Here is a 27,190-nt window from a genome sequence, read left to right on the forward strand (position 1 = left end):
GTGCCAAGTTCTCCTGGACAACAGAAGTGACTTTTTCTGTACAAAGTGCAATCTGGTCTCCATATTGGAAAAAAGGTTAGAGTAAAAAAGACCCATGTAATAATCCTGCATTGCATCTAAGAAAATGAAGACTTCCTGGATAGAAGTCAGGATTTGGTACTGCGGGCACAGCATGCCGAAGAATCGGAGACGACAGCACAGGGGGGACTGAAGAACAAGAAAGAAATTTGGCAGCATATTCCTCCAGAAGAAGAAAAAGAGGAGAACCAGTATACCCCCAATGCAGATAGAGGTAAGCTACCCCCAATGCAGATAGCAGTAAGCAACCACTTTCAGGCTCTCTGCACAGGTACTACTGCTGAGAATGCCTTGGTAGGGTCATCTGGGGGAAAGGATCAGAAGGAGACCCCTGTTGACTGGAAGGCGTGGAATGCATTGTCCTAAGGATCGGGGGTTCCACGACCCCCACTTCCAAGAGGAGGAGAAGGGTGGTGATGGTTGGGGATTCTCTCCTAAGGGGGACAGAATCATCCATCTGCCGTCCGGACCAGGAATCCCGAGAAGCGGGCTGCTTGCCTGGAGTTAGAATTCAGGATGTGACTGCTAGTCTGCAAAGACTCATCAAGCCCTCAGACTTCTACCCCTTCGTACTTATCCATGTTGGCACCAATGATGGTGCCAAGAATGACCTTGAGCGGATCACTGAAGACTACATGGCTCTGGAAAGAAGGATGAAAGAGTTTGGGGAACAAGTGGTGTTCTTGTCCATCCTCCCTATTGAAGGAAAAGGCCTAGGCAAGGACCATCTAATTGCAGAAGTAAATGTGTGTCAGGTGGTGTTGGTGAGTGGGTTTTGGCTTCTTTGATAATGAGCTGATGTTCCAGGAAAGAGGATTACTATGCTGGGCTGGGCTCCATCTATCAAGTACTGGGAAGAGCATCTTTGGACGTGGTCTGGTTAACCTGATAAGGAGAGCTTTAAGCTAGGTCCTATGGGAGATGGTGACAAAAATCCAGCCAATGCACATCTAGGCTCAAGTAACGAAGACAAGGGGAAGGGACTAACTTGCATGATCTAAAAAATAAAAAGGAGTCATATAAAAAATGGAAACTAGGACAAATTACAAAGGATGAATATAGGCAAACAACACAGGAATGCAGGGGCAAGATTAGAAAGGCAAAGGCACCAAATGAGCTCAAACTGGCTACGGGAATAAAGGGAAACAAGAAGACTTTTTATCAATACATTAGAAGTAGGAGGAAGACCAAGGACTGGGTAGGCCCACTGCTCAGTGAGGAGGGAGATACAGTAACAGGAAACTTGGAAATGACAGAGATGCTTAATGACTTCTTTGTTTCCGTCTTCACCGAGAAGTCTGAAGGAATTACTAACTTAGTGAATGCTAATGGGAAGGGCGTAGGTTTAGAAGATAAAATAAAAAAAGAACAAGTTAAAAATCACTTAGAAAAGTTAGATGCTTGCAAGTCACCAGACCCTGATGAAATGCATCCTAGAATACTCAAGGAGCTAATAGAGGAGGTATCTGAGCCTCTAGCTATTATTTTTGGAAAATCATGGGAGACAGGAGAGATTCCAGAAGACTGGAAAAGGGCAAATATAGTGCCCATCTATAAAAAGGGAATAAAAATGACCCAGGAAACTACAGACCAGTTAGTTTAATTTGTGTGCCAGGGAAGATAATGGAGTAAAGTAATTAAGGAAATCATCTGCAAACACTTGGAAAGTGGTAAGGTGCTAGGGAATAGCCAGCATGGATTTGTAAAGAACAAATCATGTCAAACCAATCTGATAGCTTTCTTTGATAGGATAATGAGCCTTGTGGATAAGGGAGAAGCGGTGGATGTGGTATACCTAGACTTTAGTAAGACATTTGATATGGTCTCACATGATATTCTTATCGCTAAACTAGGCAAATACAACTTAGATGGGGCTACTATAAGGTGGGTGCATAACTGGCTGGATAACCATACTCAGAGAGTAGTTATTAATGGTTCCCAATCCTGCTGGAAAGGTATAACGAGTGGGGTTCCGCAGGGGTCTGTTTTGGGACCGGCTCTGTTCAATATCTTCATCAACGACTTAGATATTGGCATAGAAAGTACGCTTATTAAGTTTGCAGATGATACCAAACTGGGAGGGATTGCAACTGCTTTGGAGGATAGGGTCATAATTCAAAATGATCTGGACTAATTGGAGAAATGGACAGAGGTAAACAGGATGAAGTTTAACAAAGACAAATGCAAAGTGCTCCACTTAGGAAGGAACAATCAGTTTCACACATACAGAATGGGAAGAGACTGTCTAGGAAGGAGTACGGCAGAAAGGCATCTAGGGGTTATAGTGGACCACAAGCTAAGTATGAGTCAACAGTGTGATGCTGTTGCAAAAAAAGCAAACACGATTCTGGGATGCATTAACAGGTGTGTTGTGAGCAAGACATGAGAAGTCATTCTTCCACTCTACTCTGCACTGGTTAGGCCTCAACTGAAGTATTGTGTCCAGTTCTGGGCACCGCATTTCAAGAGAGCTGTGGAGAAATTGGAGAGGGTCCAGAGAAGAGCAACAAGAATGATTAAGAACATGACCTATGAAGGAAGGCTGAAAGAATTGGGTTTGTTTAGTTTGGAAAAGAGAAGAGTGAGAGGGGACATGATAGCAGTTTTCAGGTATCTAAAAGGGTGTCATAAGGAGGAGGGAGAAAATGTGTTCACCTTAGCCTCTAAGGATAGAACAAGAAGCAATGGGCTTAAACTGCAGCAAGGGAGATTTAGGTTGGACATTAGGAAAAAGTCCCTAACTGTCAGGGTGGTTAAACACTGGAATAAACTGCCTAGGGAGGTTGTGGAATCTCCATCTCTGGAGATATTTAAGAGTAGGTAAGATAAATGTCTAACTGGGATGGTCTAGACAGTATTTGGTCCTGCCATGAGGGCAGGGGACTGGACTCGATGACCTCTCGAGGTCCCTTCCAGTCCTAGAATCTATGAAACTTCTGGAGAAGGGTCTAGAAATCACAACTGTATTAAAAAGGCAAAAAAGAAAAGCAACAGGGCAGTCTGCAAAATATCTTCGATGCCTGTATATAATGTCAAGGAGTATGGGGAACAAGCAGGATGAACTGGAAGTCATGGTACATGAAGAAAATTATGACTTAATTGGCATCACAGAGACTTGGTGGGACAACTTCCATAATTGGAGTACCAGCATTGAGGATATAGCTTGTTCTGAAAGGATAGGTATGGGGAAAAAAGGAAGAAGTGATGTGCTGTACATCAAGAATGTATACACTTGCCCCGAGGTCCAAGGGGAAGTGAACAACAGACCTAACGAGTCTCTGGGTGAAAATAACAAGGAAAAAGAACAGTAGCAATATCATGGTGGGGGTCTATTATAGAATCAGGAAGAGGAAGTGGATGAGTCATTCTGCAAGCAGGTAACAAGATTAGCTAACACACATGAGCTGGTATTACCTGTTATAAAAGGTATTGCCTCACTCACCTTGTCTCTAATATCCTGGGACTGACTACAACTACACTGCATAAAACCCAACCACTAATTTGGCAAGTATCCAGTAGGAATAAGAGGGTGTCCCCCTCCAACAAACCCTGAAACTAGGGTATATAAAACTGAGGTCACTATATAGTTAAGAGAACTGACAGAACCTAACACAAGAAGCTGCACAATCCTAAATGTGCCCGACGCCCAGATCAGCTGTGTGGAAAGGACTCTTCCCCCATTCCAGGATTAAGAGGATAAGAAGTGGTGAAATTTCATTTCAAAGACTGTATTTCCCCTTCGATCTGTTAATATATATAACTGTAGGTTATCTTGCTGAGTCTACACTCTCTAGTGAGAATTCAAGTGTAAACATTTTATATTTTAACTCCTTTATAAATCTAAGCAAATTGACCTGAGAGAGATTGAAAAGAATTGTTTTGAGCAATTACTTCTAGTATTCAAAATGTGTCCCTTTTGGACCAGTGTAGTCAAAGAGAAGTAACCACATTCTTCAAAGTGCCTTAAAGACAAGTCCACCCTTGGACATGTGATAAATGTGTTTAGGTACTAAATAATTGAGAATTGCTGATAAGTAAATGTAATAAGAAATCTTGGTCATTTGCATTGTTCTTTAATATAACTTCTGAGCCTCAACTCTTATGTGTGATAATTTCTTGCAGGTCTGCATTGTGTGTGTAGTATATACAATTGGTTTTGTCTACATTTCAGCGGTGCATGGTTTATTATATATTTATGTGGTTCTGGGTGAATTAATAAATTGTTGGTTGATTAAAAATAAGCAAGTGTCCTGATTTGAGAAATACTGTTCAAGTTAAAAGTTGATCTAGTAAGCTAACGCTCCCTGGACTCAATAAAAAGCAGTTATCCTATTGAATTCTATTATATAGTGGCAAACCTAATTTGTTAGACTTCAGCTTTAAAAATATAATTGGCACCCTGGCATACTCATAAATTGACCCCCCTTTTATGCTTACAACAGACTTGAATGTGCCTCCTCTTTTGCAGGTAGGTTTTCCTCATGACTGGTTACCTACTACTCAGGAGTACAGACTGAACTTTGGGATAGCAGCCCAGTTCTATGCCTGAGAACCACTGAGGAGCCAGGCCCTGGGGTGGAGATTTAACAGATTGGGGTGGGTTATGGTGCCCAAGTCCTGTATCAGGAGACCCGCTGCGAGAGGAAAGCAAAAATACACTTGCAGAGAAAGAAGCAGATCACAAAACTGCGCTTGGTGAAAGTGCCTGCTCAGGGAATCTGATATGGTGTTTTGGGGGCATGGAAGGTAGACCACTGAGTTAGTTACGCAGTGGGATAAGCTCCAGTACCACAGTCTTAGCGATTCTGCACATAAGTATTAGGAACTTCCCCCCCGCCTCGCCCCCAATGATTTATCTAGTACATTGCTGCTCTGTTGTCCAGTATTACCTTGCCTGAGCAGAGGAAAAACTGGCACTTATAGAGAACTGCCCTGAATTCTAGAACATTGATGTGGAGACAAGCTTCTTGAGGAGTCCATTTGCAATGGGCTGTGGAGCCTGGCATCCCAATGAAGTAGAGAAGCTTCCGAGTGATGACCCCTGATGGGGACGGATACAAAAATGGAACTCCCACACAAACTCTGAGAGGACCCTTCCACCAACTGAGAGTAGAGAACTCTTGGAGGTATGGTCACTCACTTGAAAAGACTGATGGAGGTGTAAACCATTCAGAGACAGGCCTGAAAGCACTGAAGGTGAGGTCTTGCATGGAGCATCGCATACATGCAGGCTGACGTGGTCTAAGAGCTGCAGGCAAGACCTTGCTTTGGATTTGTGCTCTGTTGTAGAGTAGAGATAAGAATGGCCATTGTGGTGAACCTTTTTGCTGGTAAGTATGCGCTGGTGGTTGAGGAGTCCAGAGTGGCTTCAATGAAGGCTGTGTGCTGTACCAGTGTTAGGATAGATGTTTCCAGGCTTAGAAAAAGGTCCAGGATGTAAAATAAGACTAGGGCCATGTTTGTTTCTGACTGGACCTCAAGGAGGATCCAGTTGCTCAGATAGGGAAAGATGATTATCCTCCCCCAGATAAGTTGAGCTGCAATGACAGAGAGAACCTTTATAAAGGTCCTCAGAGCAGCTGAAAGGCTAAAGGGGAAGGCACAGTACTGGTAATGCTCTGTACCAACAACAAACCATGAGATGGGTGCTTAGCTACATGAAAGTGTGCAGCCTAGAGGTTGAGGACAGTGAGCCAATCTCTGGGAATTAAGGATGGAATTAATGTTGCTAGGGACAATATCTTGAAAGGCTGCAAAAAGATAAAGATATTAATAGTTATGAGGTCTAGGATCAACCTCCACCCTCCTAGCCTTTTGGGAACTGGGAAGAGGGGAGCAGAACCCTCTTCTGACAAATTCTGGGGGGAAATGGCTCAGTCATTCTCCAAAGTAGAGGTTGAATCTCCTGCCTTAGGAGACCCATGTGAGAAGTGTCCCTGAAGAGGCAGGAAAATGGGCCGGGGGGTGGGGGATGGAATGGAAAATCCTGTGGAAACCACCTCTATGATCCAGCTGTCTGATGTGATGAGTTCCCAGGCAGGTAGAGGGGAGATCATCCCCAAAGAACAGATGGAGAGTGGTTTCATGAAACATGAGATCCAGAGAAAGGTGTGGCTCATGACCTCGACCATGCTATCAAAGTGGCCATTTGATACTGGGAGGTCATCACTGAAAAGAGCCCTTTCTTGTGAGGTCTGGAAGAGTTATGCATGTCTCATATAGGTCTGGTATTAAAAAGACTGAGAACATTGAGCAAGCTACGGGTTGCTAAATCATCTTTTTATTGTAGGCATATAGCTCTGAATGGATCCACAGGGTCACCCTGGAATCCTTAAAGGAGTGGTGTGAACTGTTGGTGTCACTACTAAAGAGCTTAGACCCTTCAAAAGGAAGGTTCTCCACTATATTCTGAACCTCCCGGGGGAAGCTGGAGGATTGTAGCCAAGAGGCTCGTCACTCGGTTGCCATCAAACGTGAGGCTGTCTCAGCTGCGTTGAGGGAGGTTTGAAGGGAAGTCTTCACAATCATCTGGCCTTCCAAGATGAGAGCTTGAAACTGCTCTGTTTGATCTTGTGGCAGGTAGTCACTAAAATGTGTACATTTAGCATAGTTTGTAGAATCATATTTTGCCATTGAGGCCTGATGATTCGCAATCCTAAACTGCAGAGCAGCCAATGAGTAGCTCTTTTGGCCCAGAAGGTCCAGACTATTGAGCTCTTTATCCATGGGAGTTGGCTGCTCTCGTTGACAGCATCCGTTATCAAGGAGTTGGAGGTGGGATGGGAGAAAATATATTCTAATCCCTTGGCCAGTACATAATATTTTTGTTTGCTCTCTTGCAAGTAGGCAGGATGGTAGCAGGATTCTGCCATACAGTATGGCGTGGTGACCATAAAACCTCATTAATAGGTCACCACCCCATACTGTATGGCAGAATCCTGCTACCATCCTGCCTCCTTGCAAGAAAGCAAGGAGGAGGACTTTCTAAACCTTTAACTCCAGCTCCTCTCATCCTGGGGAGAAGATTCCTGTGGTACCGATGTCTGTTGATAAAGATGGGGCTTCTTATGGGAGGGTATCCTATAAAACTGGTCTGTTGGTTCCAGAAAGCCCACTGCAGTGGTGCATAAAGGGCAATACCTCCACAGAATGGAGCTGGACGGCAAAGGAGGTAGAATTCTGGATGGAAACATCCCAATCTGAGGAAGTATCCTCTCCATGTCCTACTAAAAAGACCCAGGGATCAGCAGAGGGGCTGTATATCAGTACCAAGGGGGAGGAGACTGTATGCTGGGATGCAGGATAACCTAAGGATACTCTGGCTCCAAACGGTGAGATGGTACCAGAGGGATCCTTTTGGGTATTCCTTAGGAGGGGAAACCTAGGTTCCTCTGTAACTAAGAGAGCTTCATAGGAGAGGAACCTGGATCATACCAGAGAGCCTGGACAGTGCTCAACAGGAACCTGAGATGGCACTGGGGCCAATAAAAAATTACAGTCTGAGTGCATGTGACCTGAGGGGGACAGAATCGGGTGCAGTATGGAGGTAAGGTCCATGTGTTTCTTGTGGCTGCATACACAGAAGAGCAGTACTGGAGCACTGGTTGAAGAAGTCTCCTACAGGTCTCCAGTTCCAGTACTAACAACGGTACCACTCATGGTGGTTTGTTAGAAGACATCTCGGCACGAGGCATACCAAAAGTCTTTTCTGGTGGATACTGGTATCTTGGTACTGGGGCCTGCAGAAGCCTTAGCAGTATTCATACTGGGATGCAAAGTCTCTTGCTCCCTGTCCTAAAGAAGTGACTTTCCCCTTTTGGAGAGTCTCTCTCGGGGGAATGGGTTTTCTTCCTCTATGTGTTTCACTTCTGAATCTGCCTTATGGTCTTTTGAAGTGATCAGTCTGGATCAAGTGACTGAGGCCAACATGAGGGAAGGGAGTTGGACCCCTCCCCCCCCCCACAGGTCTCAATGAGCACTCCATCAGGAGGAGCGTCAACCTATCCTCCCCCAGCTTGTGAGATCTGCTTTTAAGCTCTTGCTCTTAGATGAGACATATGACTCTCCAAGGCAGCTGGGATGCTTGTTGCTGAAGGGGAAAGACCTGTGGCAGGTCTGACAGGGTTTGAAAACATTGGATCTTTGGCATAACCCAAGCAGGGAGGCTGTAGACAACCAGAGTGATGGTAAAAGAAAAGTGATTGGGGGAGAGGGGCAGAAACAAAAACGTGCTAAAGCAAATAAAAAACAAATATAACAATTAGGAAGACAATAAATAAAATACTTATTTTCTTAAAAAGGTAAGAGCTGAGAAGTTAACAGTGGACTCCATTACGCTCTGTCTCAAGCAAAGGGCAGTTGAGAAGGAACTGGAGCCGCGGTATGCCTGCCTCTGCCTATACCCTTGCATCAGAAGCCACGGATATATAGAGTGCAGGCATGGACTCTGCTACTAAAATCTCTACGCAAGAGTGCACAAACACATGCACATTCTATGGTGGAGCACACATAGGAACAAAGGAGAACTGCACTTCCAACACACAATTTGGCAGATACTGCTTCCTAAAACTGCCTTTGGGAATATATTAGGCTCCAGAAATATTTCATGTTATGAGACAGATGTTAGAGACTCTAGCAGGTATGAAAGTGAACACTGATACCATAATGGGCATGGATGCCAGAACACAAAAGAGAGTACAACGATTTAAACAACATTCTGATGATAGCTCCAGAGCTGCAATTTTCTGGGTCCCTGAAAGACATCAAACTCTCCACATGTTCTTTGAAAGGAGGGCTGGGAGTAGTATTACAGTGTTATGGAACTGATTGATTACCAGTCTCATATGCATGTATGGCTATAACGGCTGCAAAGAAGATGTATCTGCAAATTGAAAAAAAGAGACATTAAGTCTGGCATATGGATGTACTAGATTTCACAATTTTATGGCCATAGCTTCAAAGCAGAAAGTAATCATAAATCTCTGATTGCAATACACAAAAAGTGGCTTGTAGAAGCACTATCAAGGATATAGTGACTACTTTAAAAAATACAGAACTATGATGTGACCCTGAAGTTCTAACCTGGATACCACTAAGTAATGGCAGACACACTCGCAAGAGATTGTGGTTCTCACAGAGTGATGAGAAAGAAAAACATTGGAATGAATACACAAAGAGCACCTTTGGAATGACCACATCAAAAGAGCTATAGAAGTTGTATTCTGGCCACAGATGAATAGTGGCATTGAAGAAATGGTGAGCAGAACGGTGAAACGTTTCAGAAGTACAGAGATTCCCAGCAGAAAGAACCAGTGATTCGATAGGAACTCACAATTTCATGCAGCAAAGTTAGAATTGACATACTCAACTTTGGGAAGACATGATCACCTGGTTATAATGGACTATTTTGATAATTTCCCAGTAGTCACATATTTTAAAAGATGAAGTCTAGGTTAAATGGGTGAACCCTAGGGATCTTCTTGTGTTTCTGGTCCTTTTCAGATTCTCCAGCATGGAACTAGAGAGATCCAAACCCTCAAAAGGCAAGCTGATAGCCATTACCTGAACTTCTTGGGGAAGGCCAGACATTCTCAATTAGGAAAGTTTTCTCAAACAACTGCAAAATTCTTAGCTCTAACTGCTGTTCTAAACACCATAGGATACTCTAAGAACCTGTTTCTGGCTTGAATTGATTTGATTCTTATTTGATAGCTTTAATACTGTATTCTTATTTTAATATTAATAACTTATCTTTGGTGATTTGATTTTAGTTTAACAGTTTTAATAAAATTTATAAAATAGATACTGTCTCACATTTATTTCAACAAGCAATATGGGTCCAGAAGTTTTGCAGGCCTGGGTGGACTTCCAGGTGGTCAACCTAAAAGCCTGACCAGCTCCCCTAATTAGTCTTTGCTTCTCACAGGGGTCATGCATTTTGTAACTCTGTCTCATGACCTCTAGAGGATCAAAAGGCTCTCCAAGTCTTGAGAGAGAATGATGATAAATATTGACATTTAGAAAAAAATACAATAATTACTGACTTATGGTACAACATCTGATGTAATTGCACATGCAAGGAGACACACTGTACTCCTGACAGAATTCTGTGCCAATGTGGGGGTGCAGAATTCATATGGCCCACATATTTCTGTTCCCCCCACGCAGAAAAATGCAAAAGAAATCTGCGGGGGCACATGTGTCTCTTCCCCGGCAGCCCAGCCTGCCTGGAGCAGCTTCAGAGATGTAAATCACTCTGGTGGGAAGGGGGGGATCGGTGTGTGTGCATGCAGGGGAGACGTTGATTACTGTCAGGGGGCAAGGCTGGCCAACAAGCGAGAGAGACTCAGTCCCCCTCTCTTGATACTGTGGCTCCGGGGGCACGGAGGAGGGTAGGTCTTTTTGTTATCCAGGAGGAAGGCTCTGTCCTTTAGGCAGAAGTGTAGCAGTTCCCCTGCCTAGTAAAATGTAATTTCTTGAGAACTGAAAAAAACAATTAAATATTAGTATCATGTTACTGAAAATTGTTTGTTTTTAAGTTAAAGAAAATAGCTTTTGTAAAAAAAAATGAAACCCATTTTGTTAATGTTGCTGTTGATGGTTAATTGATCTCATTCTCTGAGGAAGAAATGTAGCAACCGGTCTGCATAGTAACATTGGTAATTATTCTGTTAGTTAACTGTTCCCGTTCTCAGTCAATTCCCCCAGGAGCATAAAAACTTGTAGAAGTTTTAAGGCCCCTATATTGCCAGAGTGATGTAAAGCCTTATAAATGACCGTAAGGGAATCAGCTAGGAAGATCTATGCACTTTCTCACTTTTTTTCCTGTGCCAAAGTGGCACAATGGAGTTAGATTTTTACTTACCCATTTTAAAAAAAGACTTTTGAGGGCAAATAAAACATTTACCAAGCAGTCAATAAAATGTCAGGATAATCAGAGCCAAGCACTTCCCAAAGTACCCAGCTAGATCCAGGACAATGATTAGCAAAACTGTATGATTTTCATGTGTGAAAGTCAGAGCAATTTATAATGACATTCTACCTTCTCCCTCCCTGTTTGGTGTTCTGTAATGTAATTTAAATGAAAATCCAGGATTATAACTGGAATGCAGGGTATTAGTTACCAAGTATTTGTAACTTATCTTTCATGTGTTTAGGAAATGCTGAATAGTTATTGTGATTTTTTTCTGTATTGTAGTTTAAATAACTTACCAAAACAATTGAAACTGGTGTGACTATATTGCACACAAATAAAATCTGCAGAATTTTGCATAATTTTTAATTTTTTGGCAAAGAAATCCCCCAGGAGTAACTCTGCCTTCATTCACACATCTAGCTCTAGTTGCACAGCTGTAAATGAATTGAATTTAGCAATAATAAACAAATTTCAGATATAGTAACAGAGCATTACAAAGAAGGCTGCACATTAGAAAAGCAACATTAAATAAACTGAATGCAAAACATTGTGATATAAGTCAAAATATTAATAGAATTTTTTTTAACCCGTCAGGATGAAGAAAGTAGGAATTTGCGATTCTGTTTTTTGTTGGAACTGCAAAAGTTGATTAAAGGGAATATTTGACACTTTTATTGTGGTGTTGTCCTAAAACATACAAGACACTGAGAGGAAATTAAACATGGTCTTAAACAGTGATATCCCTGGGGATGCAACAACTTTCATTTGAAGGATTTTATAACTGTAGGTGAGCTGGACTAATCGCAAACTCAGTTGTTAATATAGGCGGCGGCAGCAGCCAAAAGAAGCTGCAAAGTCGGCAGGCAAACTGAACAATGTAGAATGATACTGGCATGAAAAACTTGTGAGCTTAGAAAATACATCATACTTTTAAAAGAGGAAAATCTACAGTGTCTTTGAGCTCCGCCTCTGTTCCTAGATTTAGATAGATTAAATTGTTACAGACTAAATCTTGAAGTATGAACCGAGGTTTTCTTCAGGCCTTACTTGAGCGAGTCTCTCACTGACTTCATTATACATTTATACACACACACACTTTTAGGTTCATGGTAGCCCTCTTAGTTTTCCTGATGAGGACTGAACTTGTTTTGGTATTGTTTCTAATTTGGTAACTATGGTTTCAATTCCCTGCTGCACTGGAGCAGAGCTCTGTATTTCTCCTCCACAAAACAAGAAAAGAAAGGTGATGTTAAAGTGTTGAACTGATTTTCAGCCGGGTTCTCAAAGATATTCTAAAACTGAAACAAAGATCTGTTTCGCCATCTCTGCTATGAATGTGGGATTGAAATCTTGATGCACGTGCTCCCACGGGCTGTAAGACTCAAAAACAGAAAACATCTGGTCTGAGAAACTGATTTAGAAAACTCTGTTTCCATAGGGAAGAGTAGCTCAATAGTTTTATTAAGATTTTTAAACTTCAAATTCTATGATACGAGATACTTCTAATAGCTGTTTAATGTACTGCTTGCCAAAAATTACAATTTTTGTACTCACTGTATATATTCAGTAGATAATCTCTCTTTTTACATTTGGAAAAAAGATTAGGAAAAGAAAAAGTCACTGTAAATTCTTTGAGCATTTGACAAAAAATGTTTTTCATTAATCCAAATTAAAAAAGAGAGTTCTTACATCCTTTTCTCTCACCAAAGCTCATAATATCTTGCCTGCTGACTACAAGGACAGCTGCTGATGGTTGCTGCTTATTCCTTATTACACATTCCGGGTCATCATGACTTGCTAAAATAGAGGAGGCTTTTCATCAACAATATTTACACGTTTTTCATCAAGTTTGCACCAGATATTCTACTATATTGGTAAATCATTCCGAAGTAACACTAACAGTTAGCCTTACCAATACAGCTTTCACTTTTCACTTCATATCCTGGTGGGCAGATGCATCTGAATGACCCTTCCAAATTCTGACAAGTCCCAGGAAAGCATGCACCAGGAAGTGCCATACACTCATTAGTATCTTAAAAGAATAAATAGAATATATAAGGATTTGGAAATTTTGAAATTAATGCAACAGTGAATTATTTATGTTTATGTAACACTGGCTGATAATACTGTCATCCACAACAGAGATGTAAGCAAGAGGGTTGTCTTTTATGAGCCTTCTTTCCTAACTTCATTGACTTAAACAAGCTAGGGAAAGGAAAACAAATGACATTATTCTAAACCCTCATGCTTTTGCCACCAATTTTCTTAATGTAAGTCTTTTGTTCTCAATATTCTATCTTGGATATTCAGATTGTAATATTTACTTCTAAATGGGGCCAACAGTTTGATTATTTCTTTTTTAATAATATATGGAGATATACCTATCTCATAGAACTGGAAGGGACCCTGAAAGGTCATCGAGTCCAGCCCCCTGCCTTCACTAGCAGGACCAAGTACTGATTTTGCCCCAGATCCCTAAGTGGCCCCCTTAAGAATTGAACTCACAACTCTGGGTTTAGCAGGCCAATGCTCAAACCACTGAGCTAGTTTGGAATCTCCAGTTGGTTTAGTACATACCAATGCAATTCTTGCCATCCGGAGTAAGTTCATATCCTTCATTACATAAACATTTGAAAGAACCAATTTCATTAAAACATCGTCCATTTCTGCACACCTGACCAAAGAAGGAACTGCACTCATCAATATCTGTAAATAAACGAGAGGTTGAGCCTTTCCAAGACGTCTAACAGTTAGAATGTATATGCAGACACAGTATCATATAAACACACTAAAGTTGCAATATATAATTCCATGGAAGAGACAAATCCTGAGCAGCATGGGAAGCGTTGGCAGCTAGTGGAAAGTAACTCTCACTTCAGTACATTAAGGCATATGTTCTATTTAAACAACACCCCATTTTATAGGGTATTAAAATTTTTAAAGTTGCAGCATTACATCAGCTACTGCCTCTGGATATGTTCAGTTGCTGCCAGGTGATTCTTTGTGCGATACTACCTTCAGACACAGAGAAGAAAATGTTCCATGGAGCATTTTGCATTTTATCTGGCGTTTTAGATGTGCTCAGGTTTTCACTGAACTTGTTTTGTTATTTTTCACGTTTTTGGAAATGTAGTAGATAATGTTTTCACCTCTCCTAGCCAGATGCAGTCAGCACTGAATCATCCTGCGACCTGCAAGCTGATTCTGTAGTTCAGGAGACCATGACAAGTGGGAGACTGAGCATTGGAAATGCCCAATTAGCTCTACAGAGTCATTTTAGTAACATAGATTTAAAAAGACAAGTGTACAACAACAGTGCAGATGGGAAAGTATGGGGTGGATGGAAGGAAAAGAGTGTGTATTAGGTAGAATAAGAAGCTAGCTGTTAATTCTAGTTGGTTTGGAGACAACTTACGCTTTGTTATTTAAAATATTTTAATTTGAGACTTGAGGATTAAATGCTTCTTCTATCAGGTATATAATCCTTATTGTTTACTGCAGAGGTTTCAACCATCCTCTGAACCATCTCATACGGGTTTCTGTTGATAACATAATACTGAACTAAATGGAACACTGATCTGATGCAGTATGGCATTTTCTGTGTTACTGGTTACAGCGCATGAACCATTTTTCTCTTTCCACGCTGTTTACTCCATTCAAATATTTGTAGTTGGTTATTATCTCCTTGTGATGAGCTATTCTATCCTTCAGTGGGCAAGGACATGGCTAAGGGAGAATGCCATGGGGCTCCAGGCCAGGAAGGCGAATAGTAATGAATGACCCTGGGCTATGAATCAACTCGAGCTTGTTAGCCTCCTTGAAAACAGCATGGAGCCATTATGAGAGAGGAGCATAGCTGCTGGGGCTACTGGGAGTGGATCAACAGCCATTCTGACACACCGAAGGAAGGGACTTCAGTTCAGTGCTGTAGATTTTGTTCTGTTTAAAGCTGCATTCTGTTGCCCATGTGCAGCAAGTTTTGCTTTTTTCCTTCTGCTGCGGGAGAAAAGGATGTAAAAATGATTTATAGACTGTGTTTTGGTTTTCTCCGGGAGTTGGAAGGAATTTAAAGACTTTTTTCCCCCTGTTCAGCCTGTGTGAAGGCTCTTACTTCCCCCTTAAAGGAGAGGATGTCAACTGACCTAGTCTGTTCTCCACCCCAAGAAGGCTTTAATCTCCCTCTTAAAAAAGATGATCCAGGAACCATGGTTGTACAAAACTATCAAAAGCTTAGCTGTACTCTGGAAACAGTGGTGACTGTAGGTAAGTGAAGTAATCTTGGGAGGGCAAGAGAATTTGGGAGGCCAATAGAGACTGCTTCCTTGGTACTGGGGTTTCCCTTTTTCCCTAGTACTGAGGACACTCCCTCTTTTACACTGGTATGGAAGTTCAGCTATGAAAATCTGAGGTGGGCTGGTGACAAGCTATTAGTCTAGGGGTAGGAAGTATAAAGGGAGGGGAGGAAGTCTTAATAACAACAAGAAGGGGTCCAGAACCCAAGTTTCCAGAAGAATGCTATGTGACTTGAGCAAAAAGAAAAAAATAACTTACAGACAGTGATATCATGAACACTTTTGCAATGTCTGAACATGAATGAAAAGAGGTACTGAAGTGAGCTAACTTAGAAAAAACGCAAATGAAGAAAATTATTTATTTGAATCAGTGGTTCTCAACCTATTTAACATTGTGGGCTGCATATGCAGCTCTCTATGTGTTATGTGGGCTGCTTCCACACAATATATATACTACCTGTACAGCTACAAAAAATAAGCTTTAGTATTTGTTATATGATAGCAATATGATTCAAATAGATATAGTACCTTTTTTTCAACACTGGCAAATGTTTACCAAGAGCATTATAATTTAGCAAAATAAGGCAAAACATTCACTGTTAAAATTAATTAATTTACTGTAAGGGTAGCATGGCATGGTGTACTGCCACCCTCACTTCCGCAGAGCTGGTCTCAGTGCCCAGGGAGCATAGCCCCAGAGCCTGCCTGCAAAGATGACTGCCCTGCATTCATCTAGCCCCCCCCACCCAGTGACTGCTCCCCCAGCATTCAGACCCCCACCACCACTGGGCTGGCACACATGCCTGCCCTGTAGAGACAGGGTGCCCTCTCCAGGGCAGAATGCCCCTCCCAGAGACTGCTCCTCCAGCATCCGGCCCCCCCGCCCAGCAACTGCCCCCAGCATCAATCTCCCCCAAGGACTTCCCCCAGCCACCAGTCCGTCCCTCATGCACCAGCTGCACCCTCTCCCATGGCCCTAACTCCCTGCACTCCCACTCCTTGCCCCAGACCCTGCCTGTGACTCCCATGGCCCTAGCACTCCCACCCCTGCACCACCCACTCTGCACCTGTACCCTGACACATAGCTCAGCTGTGCAACCCACCCTGTCCACCTGCCACTGCAGTCCTGGTGCCAGGGAGCCTGCTCCAGCCAGGGTCAGGACCTGCGATCTTGCAGGGTAGGGGAGTGATGAGCATCCTGGCCTCCTGCCAATGCTGTTGGGCCCAATCCTGCTGGGGTAAGGGGCTGACATCGTTGGGCCTGATCCTGTGCCACCCATTTTTGCACCCCCCTACTGGTTCTGCACCCAGGTCAGGTACCCCTCCCATCTCACCCTAGTTACAGCCCTGAGAATGTCACTCGGGCCGCAGCTGTGTGCTGACTGGGACGCAAAGGACCATTGAGAACCACTGATTTAGATGTTATTAATGCATTGGGCAAACGCCCAATTGTAAATAAGGAAGAGTGCCATACAACTTGGGATGAAGTATCATTTACAGTAATGGCCCTGAATCATTACTATGGCTGAAGAATGCTCAGCACAAGTCTCCAGTGGGAGTGAGGAGTGACGCAAAAGATACTTTGAACCATATTTGCAACCCCTGAAGATGCTGGACCAGTCCCTGATGTGATTTATGCTGGTTGCCAATGGCCCCCAAGAACTGTCACAGCAGTTGGGGATCAGTAGAGTGTAAGTGTCATGCCTCCTTTCCTTCTACACCAGAAGCCAAGAGAGGCGTATGGCACAAAAGCCACTATGGCTACACTACTCAAAAGTTTCTCAATGTAGAGGAATCCTCCAGTGGCTGGGACTGCTTTGCACTATCAGAGCAGAGCAAAGCACTCCCAGTGTACCAAAGAATGAGGGCTTGCATCTTTTTAAAAAATGAAACAAGAAAATTGTTTAAATGATATCCAAAATAATGATTTCTTGAGAAAGTGTTATCTACAGAAGTGCACAGATGAGGTAACAATATCATTTTCTGCACTTCCTTGCCTTTGCTAGTACCCTGATCAGTTCCGACTATGGTTGTGAGGTTTTTTACGTTTCTTTAAATACAACCCTATGTGACCCCAAATCAGCAGCAATTAAATTAAAGTTTGGATTAAAGTACTTACCCATACAGTCATTATTATGAGTGAGCTCAAATCCTGGGTAACAAAGACAGTTATATGATCCAACTGTGTTTTTACAAGTTCCATTTCCACATGGATGGCGTTCACATTCATCAACATCTGCAAAGACAAAGAAATTTGTAGACAGGAACTTGTCTTCCCAATTGTTTGTTAATGTGGTATGCACACAAAAGAGTCTTGAAAACGCTCTTTATTGAAGTATTAGTTTCTAGTGTGTTTTTAAGAATGGCAGTTTTCATGATTTTTTGCAGAATTTTTAAATTTATTTTTTGTAATGTGGAAGGGGAGACTTGAAATTTTTTTGTAACAGTTGGCAGGATTATAGGGATATTTTTACCATATGCAATTGTTTTCAGGATTTATGTTTGAAAGCTTAAAAACTGTTAGTTTAAAGTTATGAAATACTGTTACTTTTTTAAATAATCGAAGTTTGGATATTTGGACTTAGAACAAGTCAGTTGCCAAGTACCCTGTACAAACAATTTGAATGTGATTCAGTTTAAAAAAAAATTGAGAAAAGGAAGACACACATGGACACACAGCAGCATATGAAGAAGTTTCCAATATTTGTATAATAAAAAAATTGGAACACTGCCTATATTTCCAGAGGGACACTGAATTCCTATTTGGAGCCAGAATTTACACGAGAGTTTATTTACAAAAGCTGCAGTAGCTATATTTGGCTGTTTTCTCAAAACATTAACCAAACAGTGACACAAAAGGAGCTGCATACATGCATTACCTTTTCATAATAATACAATGTATACAATTTAAAAAATCTAAACAGACCAAAAAGTCAAGAACAAGAACCTTTCGTTTTGTGATTTATGTATCTTAGTGACATCTCTTTCACATCACCATATGAGCACAATGAGAATAAGGATTTAATCATATTAAGTTCCCTTCAATATGAAGACATTCATCATCACATATCTTTGTGAATACTGATTTTATATTTTATTCAGTGATGTGTGGCCCTGAAGATGTGGCCCAGTAATGTGTGGCCCTGTGGCTACTCCAAAGCACTTTGCACTTTCTTAAAGGAAATTCTAATTTGTCTAATTGATACTTAATATATGAAATCAGTACTTTAATAGGAATATAACCTCCTAATACAATTCAAATTCTAGATACATTCCATTGTCTAGAATTCAAAGCATATCCCTTCCATACCCATGCACATGGTTTGATCTTGGGATGCCTTAAAACCATTGTGACAGATGCACTGGTAACCTCCTTGCATGTCCACACACATGCCATGACTGCAAACATTAGGAATTTCCAAACATTCATTGCGATCTATAACAAAAATATAAAACACATGACATACTTTATTTTTTTCATTCATTTTTCACAAACATGTTTTTACAAAGTTAGTAAATTATTTAAATCATGCTCAGAATTATCCATAACCAAAACTGAATCATTACAAAACTGTTTTTTATAGGAACTTTCTTTTTGTCTACACATTTTGAGGTCTCAAACATATTCTAGCAATAGCTTGACCTCAAGAAAGTTGTTTTAAAATCTCATGGAGTTTCTTATTATTATGAACAGAGAAATATGGCTAGAGCATAAAGATTTTACATAGTTTTTGCAAGCAAACTAAAAAAAAAAATGGTTTCTCTTGCATCTCAACAGGAAACATGTAAATGTGATAGATACAAATGGAGTCAAGCAAAGCAGTGGAATCAATTGATTTCTTACCAATACAGGCACCATTAGGTGAAAGTTTGAAACCTGCAGCACATTCACAGCGGTAACTCCCAGGACTGTTGATACAGTCTGCATTTCGCTGGCAGAGATTGTCTCCATTGCTGCACTCATCAATATCTGAAACATAAAGAATCCTAATTCAAATGTCAAGTACCACAATATATTTATTTGGGCTAGAGTGCAGATATTTTTAGTGCCATGGAAGGATAACATGGAGAATGGAGATTCTGATCCTGATTTTCCTCTCAGTTGCACCAGTGTAAGCTAGTCAATAGAATGAACTGAAGCTAATAGAATTCCATCAATAAAAAAAGTGGGATTAGGAGAGAATCAGACATTATGGATCTAAGCCCTGTTGCAATAACTGGGCCTACAAATTTACCCTAATTGTAAGCTTAAATATAAATGTAAGTAAAAATTCAAGACATGTTACAATAACCTATTAACAATATATGTTAATGAAAAAAGGTGCAAAAGCAAAACAAAAAGACTAAATTAGTCCAAACAAAAATGCCTACTAATATAACTCAGGGAGTGTGTTAAAATCATGCTTGGTAAGACAAAAAAGTGCAGAACTGAAAATCAATGAACTGAAATTAGACCTAATTAATAAACCTTTTTTGGGTCCTTAAAATATGACTTTGGGAGAAAAATTGGTAACTGGAGCAAGCTTCATCATCATGGCTGCTATCCCCACCATCTCCTGAGACCTAGGATCTGATTCAACCTAATCCTGAGAGATGTCCTGACCAGCCCGGGCTAGAGCAAGAGACCCAGATGACACCGCTACCACCAGCTAAATCTCAAACACCATCTGTCCCAATGTCCTTTTCCTTCTCTACCTTATGTCTTCTCTTTCATCTCTCTCTCCCCTTTTTCCTTTTGTCTAATAGGAGTCTGGCTTAGTTGGTCAGGACTGTATATCTTGTAACACAGCTGTAAGTCTGTGCTCATAAAGAAGTAGCAAAAAGCAGTGCCCCAAGCAGCCCCAATTCTGGTACAAGTTTGCTAAGTCAGGCAGTGCCTGATAAGACCATATGTGGTGCCTGTCCTTTTCCAGTGGTAAGGTTGTAAGTGAAACTGTGAAAGTCAACCCCAGGAGACAGTGACTGCATTTTCTCTTTGTTGTTCTTTTCTCTCCCCTTTCATGTGTATTTGTCTTGTTTTATCGTCTTAGGAAATGGAATCTGACTTTAACAACAATAGCAATAACAACACGTGCAGTCCATTTCAACTAACTATTTCTCTCCCCACAAAAGGACAGTTATTACCATCTTTAATGGCATCTTAAAAAAATCCAGTCAAACAAGGGTTTTTTTTCTTTCTAAAATCTCTCTCCAGATAAAGGGAAAATATCCCAAAGAGTGTTAGTAAACTAAAAGCCTTATTTAACACATTACATTTCTTTAATTGCTTTTCTGTCTTTTCTGTATCTTTAAGATAAGGTTAAAATGATTTTTAAATGGTGTGTTTGCCAAGGTACTAAGCAGGCTAAGGTCAGTATGCCAAACCCTAACCTTTTTAAAAACTGTTTAATGCTGAAGAGTTTCAAAGTCACGTTAACACTTTTTGACTCTTTGGGTCCATAGATTCTATCTAAATTAATACAACATTTTATGTCCCTGGGTGAATCTAAAGGGTTAATATGTACTCAAAAAGCTGGCAACTTGGCAAACCGACAATTGTTTTAAAGTTAGTTTAAAAAACAAGGGTTTATAAACATAAAATTGGGAATTTAAGTTCTTGATACAATGCAGAAGTCAAACAGTGTATTTAAAAAATCCTTACGAGAAAGTGTGGGTACATTGCAAAGGGTGTACAAAATGTGGGGCAGCAGGGAAAGGAAAAAGTTTGCCAATTTTTGAATAAAAGCCGTATTTTTACAGTATAACAACTTCAGTTGTCAAAAATGTGTTAAAAATCAGCCTTAAACTGGAGGAAAACCCCAGAAGTATCAGAATGTTATCAATTGTTTTATAGCACTTCATTTTTAATCTTTTTACATGTGCTTTGTTTTGTTTTCCCTTTTTCTTTTATTTTAGGGGTTGTAGTTTTTGTAAATGGTAAAAATGTCGTAGGTTTAATGTAAAGGCATTTTTTAAAAGTGGCAAAAAGGAAGTGTAGTTATAGTGTAGCAATTTTTACTAAAAGTACATGTTGGGTAAACCCTCCTGTTAGCAGAACGCCAGCTTAATTCAGCACTGCTACTGCACTGACTGTGAATTAAATTTCAAGAAGCCCCCCTAAAACAAGGAGTTTTGCAGAACCAAACCTTCTTGTGATTGTTTTGGGTTTTGCAATTAATTTTTCCTGTTTAGTTTTTAATGTCAATAATTATTGCTGTTGTTTTGTGCATGTAAGATAGGACGATGCTAGTATTTACAGGTTGGATCCCCAAAGTGGGGTAAATTGCCACAATGGCCATGTTGGCCTCACAAATGTTGATGAAGCAGGTGGGCAGGATCTGTCACAGTCTAAAAATGCCTGCAAATTTTTTCCACCCTTGAACATTGCAAAAGGCTCATGAATGCAAAAGAGGTTCCAAAGACATCATTTTGTTGCTTCTTTTTATAAAGGGCAACATACTTAGGTAAACATGCCATCGGGGTAAAGCTTTTCCCCAAATAAGCAAGTTTAACCACTCGTGAATTAAATTTTTACAGTTGTGTAAATGTGCAGCTTTAAATAGTTTTAACTGTGTGGGGGGGGGGGGGGGGGGGGGGGAATAAAGAAAGTCTTTTCCATCTTTACCCATTCTGGGCGTACAAAAAAGTAATAAAAGCCAGTTTGTTTTTAAACATCTTAAAACATATAAGAGTACCAGATCTAAGTTTTGTTTTAGCTATAAATAAAGTTGCAAGTTTCTAGCTTTGTTACTATCTGAAAGGTTTTACTGTAATTTTTGTAATATTTAATTATATATATTTTTTAAATTCCAGTTTTAAAATAAAAAAATTGCAATATTTGCAATTAAAAATATAGCCAAGTGCCTTTTCTCCCCCGTATATGCTCAAAGTAAAATAAGATTTTTGTTTGTAATTGAAATTTTATGAACCAAAGTCTGACCTGAGGTGGAACTGGTTCATAAAAAAGGGATTATGTTGCAATAATTTGGTCTACAAATTTGCCCTAATTGTGAGCTCAACTGTAAAGAAAATCCAAGTTCATAAAATGTCACAACAACCTATAAACAAAAAAATTCATGAAAAAGGTACAAAAGCAAAACAAAAAGACCTACCAACATAACTCAAGGAATGTGTTAAAATCATGCCTGGTAAACAAAAAAATCCTGGAACTGGAAATCAATGAAGCAAAATTGATGTGTCATAAATTAGGCCTAATTGGTAAACAAAATAATGAGGGGATGGGTCCTTTAAAAAAAATAAAAATAAAAGAGACTCTGGGAAGAAAAGTTGGTTACCATGAAACTGGCTGATGAAAAGACAAGAGAAGGGGAAGGATGCCCCATCATGGCTGCCCCCCTCTCCCATCACCTCAGACCCCAGATCTTCTTCATCCTAATCTTGAGACATGTTCTGAACTGTGTGTTTGCTATCAAATTAAGTAGTCTACGGTCTCTGTATACCAAACCTTGTTGAAAACTTTTTAACATTAAACAGTTTCCACAATCATGTTAACATCTTTAACTCTTTGGGCCCATATATTCCATCTAAATTAATACAACAGCCCCTCTGTATTGTGTTGACAATTGAACTGTAAAAGTCTGTAAATTAAATAAATAAATAAATAAATGTCTGGGTAAATAAATATACCTATGTAACTTTATATAATTAAAATAATAATTTAATTAAAACACTAGGAAAGTGGTGCAGTGTGTTAGTGTGTTAATCTTCTGGGGTGAAATCTTGACTCCTCTGAAGCTATGGCAAAATTCCCACAGAAGCAGGATTTCGCCTCTAGACTTGAACTCAAATCCAAAGTTAGGGCAAAAGTGAAAATTATTATAGTGATCTAATTCTAATTCCCATGTTTTATTGTCATAACAACATTGCACAACTGGATATGACTAATACGTCTCTACCTAGGAGAGTACTGGAAGAGTAGATCAGGAATGAGATGCATTTGCAAAAGTGTGGTGTTCAAGAGAGTGCTGTTATTCCCTCATATTCAGGAGTGCTAAATTCACTCCCAAAGGTAAATAAGAAAACAAAACAATGCCTGGTCTAGAAAGGAGAAGGGACTGTTAAGGAAACATGTTTAAGAGTTAGTAGGTTGCATGAAAACCAATATACCAAAACCTGTGTCAGAAATTGGCTGGCACATACATTTATTTCTTTAAAGATAAGTACCTCCTAAGATCATTATGAGATAACCATTGAAAGAATGCCCACAACCTGTTCCTCCTAAGGTATTAATTGCACTGGACTTATGCCCTGATGCTCCTTTACAATAAGCATGCTTGTGGGGACAAAACAGAAAAAAAACTCTCATTCAGATCACCTTCACAGACCAAGAGTAGGTCACTGTAGCTGAATCCTGTGGGACATTCACAGCGGAAACTGCCAATCTGGTTAATGCAAACACCATTTGCACAGATTCCTGGGATCTCCTTACATTCATCAATATCTGAAAGTGAATATATATTAGTCACACAGAGTATTGTAAGGCTTTATGTACCACATGGATTCTCTATATTTCACTATGCTTTCAGCTATATATATATATATATAAAAAAAAAACCTAAACATGCTGCTGTTGTGAGAGATGGGGCAAATAAATTATATGATATTCAATAAAGAAGCTCAAGATTTGGATTATTAATTTAAATCAGTTAGGAAGCTGAAAGAAGGAAGAAAAGAGATATGGTAATGGGATAACACTGAATATTAAATATCTGTTTCCAGTGTTATGCATGCAGAAAAGTCCCAAAGAAACTTAAGAGGGAAGTTTCTTATAGGTAATTATGTAGGAGCAGGATTTTATAATTGTACTATGAGAATCAATGTATGATTTGATTTCATCCTGCCAGCCACCCTTTTTGAATAGCAAAAAGGAATGACAGGCCAGAACAATCCTTATGACTGATTATGGTCACCCTTTTGTTTTAGGATAAGCTATAATGTCTACTATGGTTTCCTATATGTATTACAAATTAGGCACTCTAGTTAAATATACATTTCTTTGTTTTAAGGTTTTAGTAAGTAAGAGACAGGATCTTGTATTGTATCTATGTAAAGGAGATTAGAAGAATATTGAGGGCCTGAAGCCCCAATGTGAATTGTTTTAGTTATAAGATTTAGCAAGGCTTGATTTACAATGTATTCTGCTGAATATAAAATACTGCTGTCCGTATACCTTTGAAGGTTTCTGTAAGAGATTGTTTGTGTGAATGAGGAACACGTGCATCAGGAAAAGATAAGGTGTGAAACCCATCACAAATGTCCAGATGGTCAAGAAAAAGTGATTGTCTCCTGGTCTTTCCAAGTCTATCAGAAAACATCCATTGTATCCGATGCTAAACATGTTAGTAGCACTGACGACCTCAGAGGTGAGGCAGGCACCTCCGAAGGCAAGACAACAAATAGGAGATAACGATGGGAAGCCTGACAATAACCATCGAATGATAACAGCAGAAAAACCCAAGATTAACACCACGTAAGGACTAATGATTACAGGATGACATTGCAAAATGCATGGACTCAAATGGGAATTTACAACTATAAAGCCGGGGCATTTTGCCCTGGAACTCTGGGTTCAGTCCTGCAACGCCTCGGAGCATCGGATCGCAACTGACAGAGCCCAGCTCCTCACTCGTACTCAATCTAACTGGCCATTAGATTGCCTCGAGCTACAACAGACTGGTAACTATAAACATCAACTGGCAGGAGTGTGTGTGTGTGTGTGTGACTGAAAAGCATATGCTAACTGTTGTATTTTCAATAAATGTGGCGTATTTGCCTGTCCCTCCTTAAAAGATCCCGTGTGCTTTGTATAGCATAACAATTATTCTTTTAAAGCGTCTATCAGTCATAACCATGTACTGGGATGGAGAGGGAAAGGAATGGTAGCAGTCATAAGAAGACCTGGCACTAGAAAAATACTTAATAAAAATTGAGATATATAATAAAAATCTTATTCTAAACTTTCTGAACTTTTCTGAAATTGTCAGAATGTAGCAGAGAAATGCAGACGGTTATACAGCTCCAAAGGGAGAGAGGGAAGCACCTAAAATGCCAGTTGCGGGAAGGGAGATTTTTTCATACAACTGTTATATTAAAATAACATTCATTATAAATCCAAGTAAACATGAGTTCTAGTGACCTGAACAAACCACATACTCTTGCAATTTATGATGTCACCAGAACCCCATGATGGAATTAGAGTTTTATTACATACATTTGGTATACAGTGTTCATGGCAGTATTATTATATTGCTATGACACACCATGCTGCAAAAAATTACTTGTTGAAAATACATTTAGTAAAACTTACCAACAGCTTTGCCAGTATGGATGTCAAAGGTGAAGCCAGGAATGTTCCCACATATGGTCTTAAATTCCGCTAAACATGAAACAAATTATGCATTTGTGAAGAATATGTATAAGTCCCTCAATAATTATTTTTTAAGTTTCTCAGCTTTCCAAGAGCTCTTCCAGTCAATTCTAGTATTGATAGGAAACTGCGTTTTGTCTAAGTAAAATTTAAAAGCAAATTTGCCAATAAGTGCAGCTGCCACTCAGAAATTCATTCACACTTCTATATATCACTATTTGTTCCATTTGGAGCTAGATCAGATGTTGAGTTTGGGACAGCAGGCCTTCATTTTCTGTTTAAGCAGCACTCCTCACCCTACTTCTTGAAGTTTGTTACTACTTTCTAATCTCCTACAGTTGAGGATCTACAGAGGCAATTTTACTAGGGAAACTGAAAGTAACTTAACAGTAACTAGGTTTTGTTGAATACATTAACTCTAAGGCTCCACACTGGTCTCTCCTATTCAGAGATTTTTGTAATTGAAATGGTGAGGAACTCAGGGAGAGATAGGGGACTACTACTCCCTCTCTTCCAGGACATCTTGAGGATGCAGGATGTACACAATCCTAATGGCTTTTATTACAATCTGTTGACCCCTGGCTTTCAAGGCAAGGCACGTGACTCCTAGAGTGTGGATTTGCAGTGGTGATATATTTATATTAATTCAGTTACTTGTATATAAGCTTTTTTCCAGCATTTAGTGGAATCAATTAGTGCAGGGTGTGACAGCAAACCTCCTCTGTTAGTAAAATATTTCTTAGTAAACTTCTGAGTCAATAAGACTTTACCAGCACAGCAATGTTCATAAGAAAATCTTCACAATACATGGTGAACTTTTAAAAGGGAAAAATGGACCCATTTTGATCAACATGTGTAGTTTCGCGTAACAAGAAACATCTCTCCCTACGTCGAATCTGTAAAACACTGACTATTGGCAGCTTCGTGCATCTTGCAGTGAAATAGGGGAGCTGGGACAAAATAACTTTTTGTATGAATACTTACCACCGAATACTGCCCTGGGATGTGAACGTACAGTTGCTATTCATTTCATGATGTATTTAAAGGCAGAATTTGAGACAATGTTGAAATGTTACTAAGCTTTTCTTTCAGTCATTACATCAGCATTAAAACAAAGTGAAAACTGATTTATAGTTTCTGGTGTTAAGTTTCCATACTACTAACATTATGAGAAAATAAGGCACAATTTCCAGCAGTTAAGGCTAATTAACCATTAATACAACCTTCCATGGGATGTGGTGGATTCTCCATCACTTGGGAGTCATTAAATCAAGAAGAAATATGTTTCAAAAAGACAAAGGGTTAAATTTGCAAAAGCACCTAAGTGATGTAAGCGTCTAAGTCTCATTTACGCTCTGAGAAGCCTTAGTACTATTGACTCTCAGTCATGTCAATGCTTTTCAAATTTTACCCATGTTCCAGTTCAACCACAAGTTTTTGGGCTTCATGCAGAAGTCACTGTGTGATATTCAATGACCTGTGCTATACAGGAAGCCTAACAGTGGTCCTCTTGTGACCTTAAAATCTATTAATTATTTT

General features: G+C 40.0%; 1 protein-coding gene across 1 annotated transcript in view; it reads right to left on the minus strand.

Annotated features, from left to right (window-relative positions):
* The window catches only part of FBN2 (fibrillin 2), a 254,198-nt gene that overhangs the window by 34,619 nt on the left and 192,389 nt on the right, over nt 1-27,190 (minus strand). The window contains exons 42-48 of the mRNA XM_034773456.1: nt 25,592-25,660; nt 23,600-23,725; nt 19,130-19,255; nt 18,596-18,721; nt 17,405-17,521; nt 13,571-13,699; nt 12,906-13,025 (exon numbers count right to left, since the gene is read on the minus strand). Coding sequence (XP_034629347.1) covers nt 12,906-13,025; nt 13,571-13,699; nt 17,405-17,521; nt 18,596-18,721; nt 19,130-19,255; nt 23,600-23,725; nt 25,592-25,660 — 813 coding nt within the window. The remainder of the gene's footprint in view (nt 1-12,905; nt 13,026-13,570; nt 13,700-17,404; nt 17,522-18,595; nt 18,722-19,129; nt 19,256-23,599; nt 23,726-25,591; nt 25,661-27,190) is intronic.

This window comes from Trachemys scripta, chromosome 6 (assembly GCF_013100865.1).
Source record: "Trachemys scripta elegans isolate TJP31775 chromosome 6, CAS_Tse_1.0, whole genome shotgun sequence".
Classification (NCBI taxonomy): domain Eukaryota; kingdom Metazoa; phylum Chordata; order Testudines; family Emydidae; genus Trachemys; species Trachemys scripta.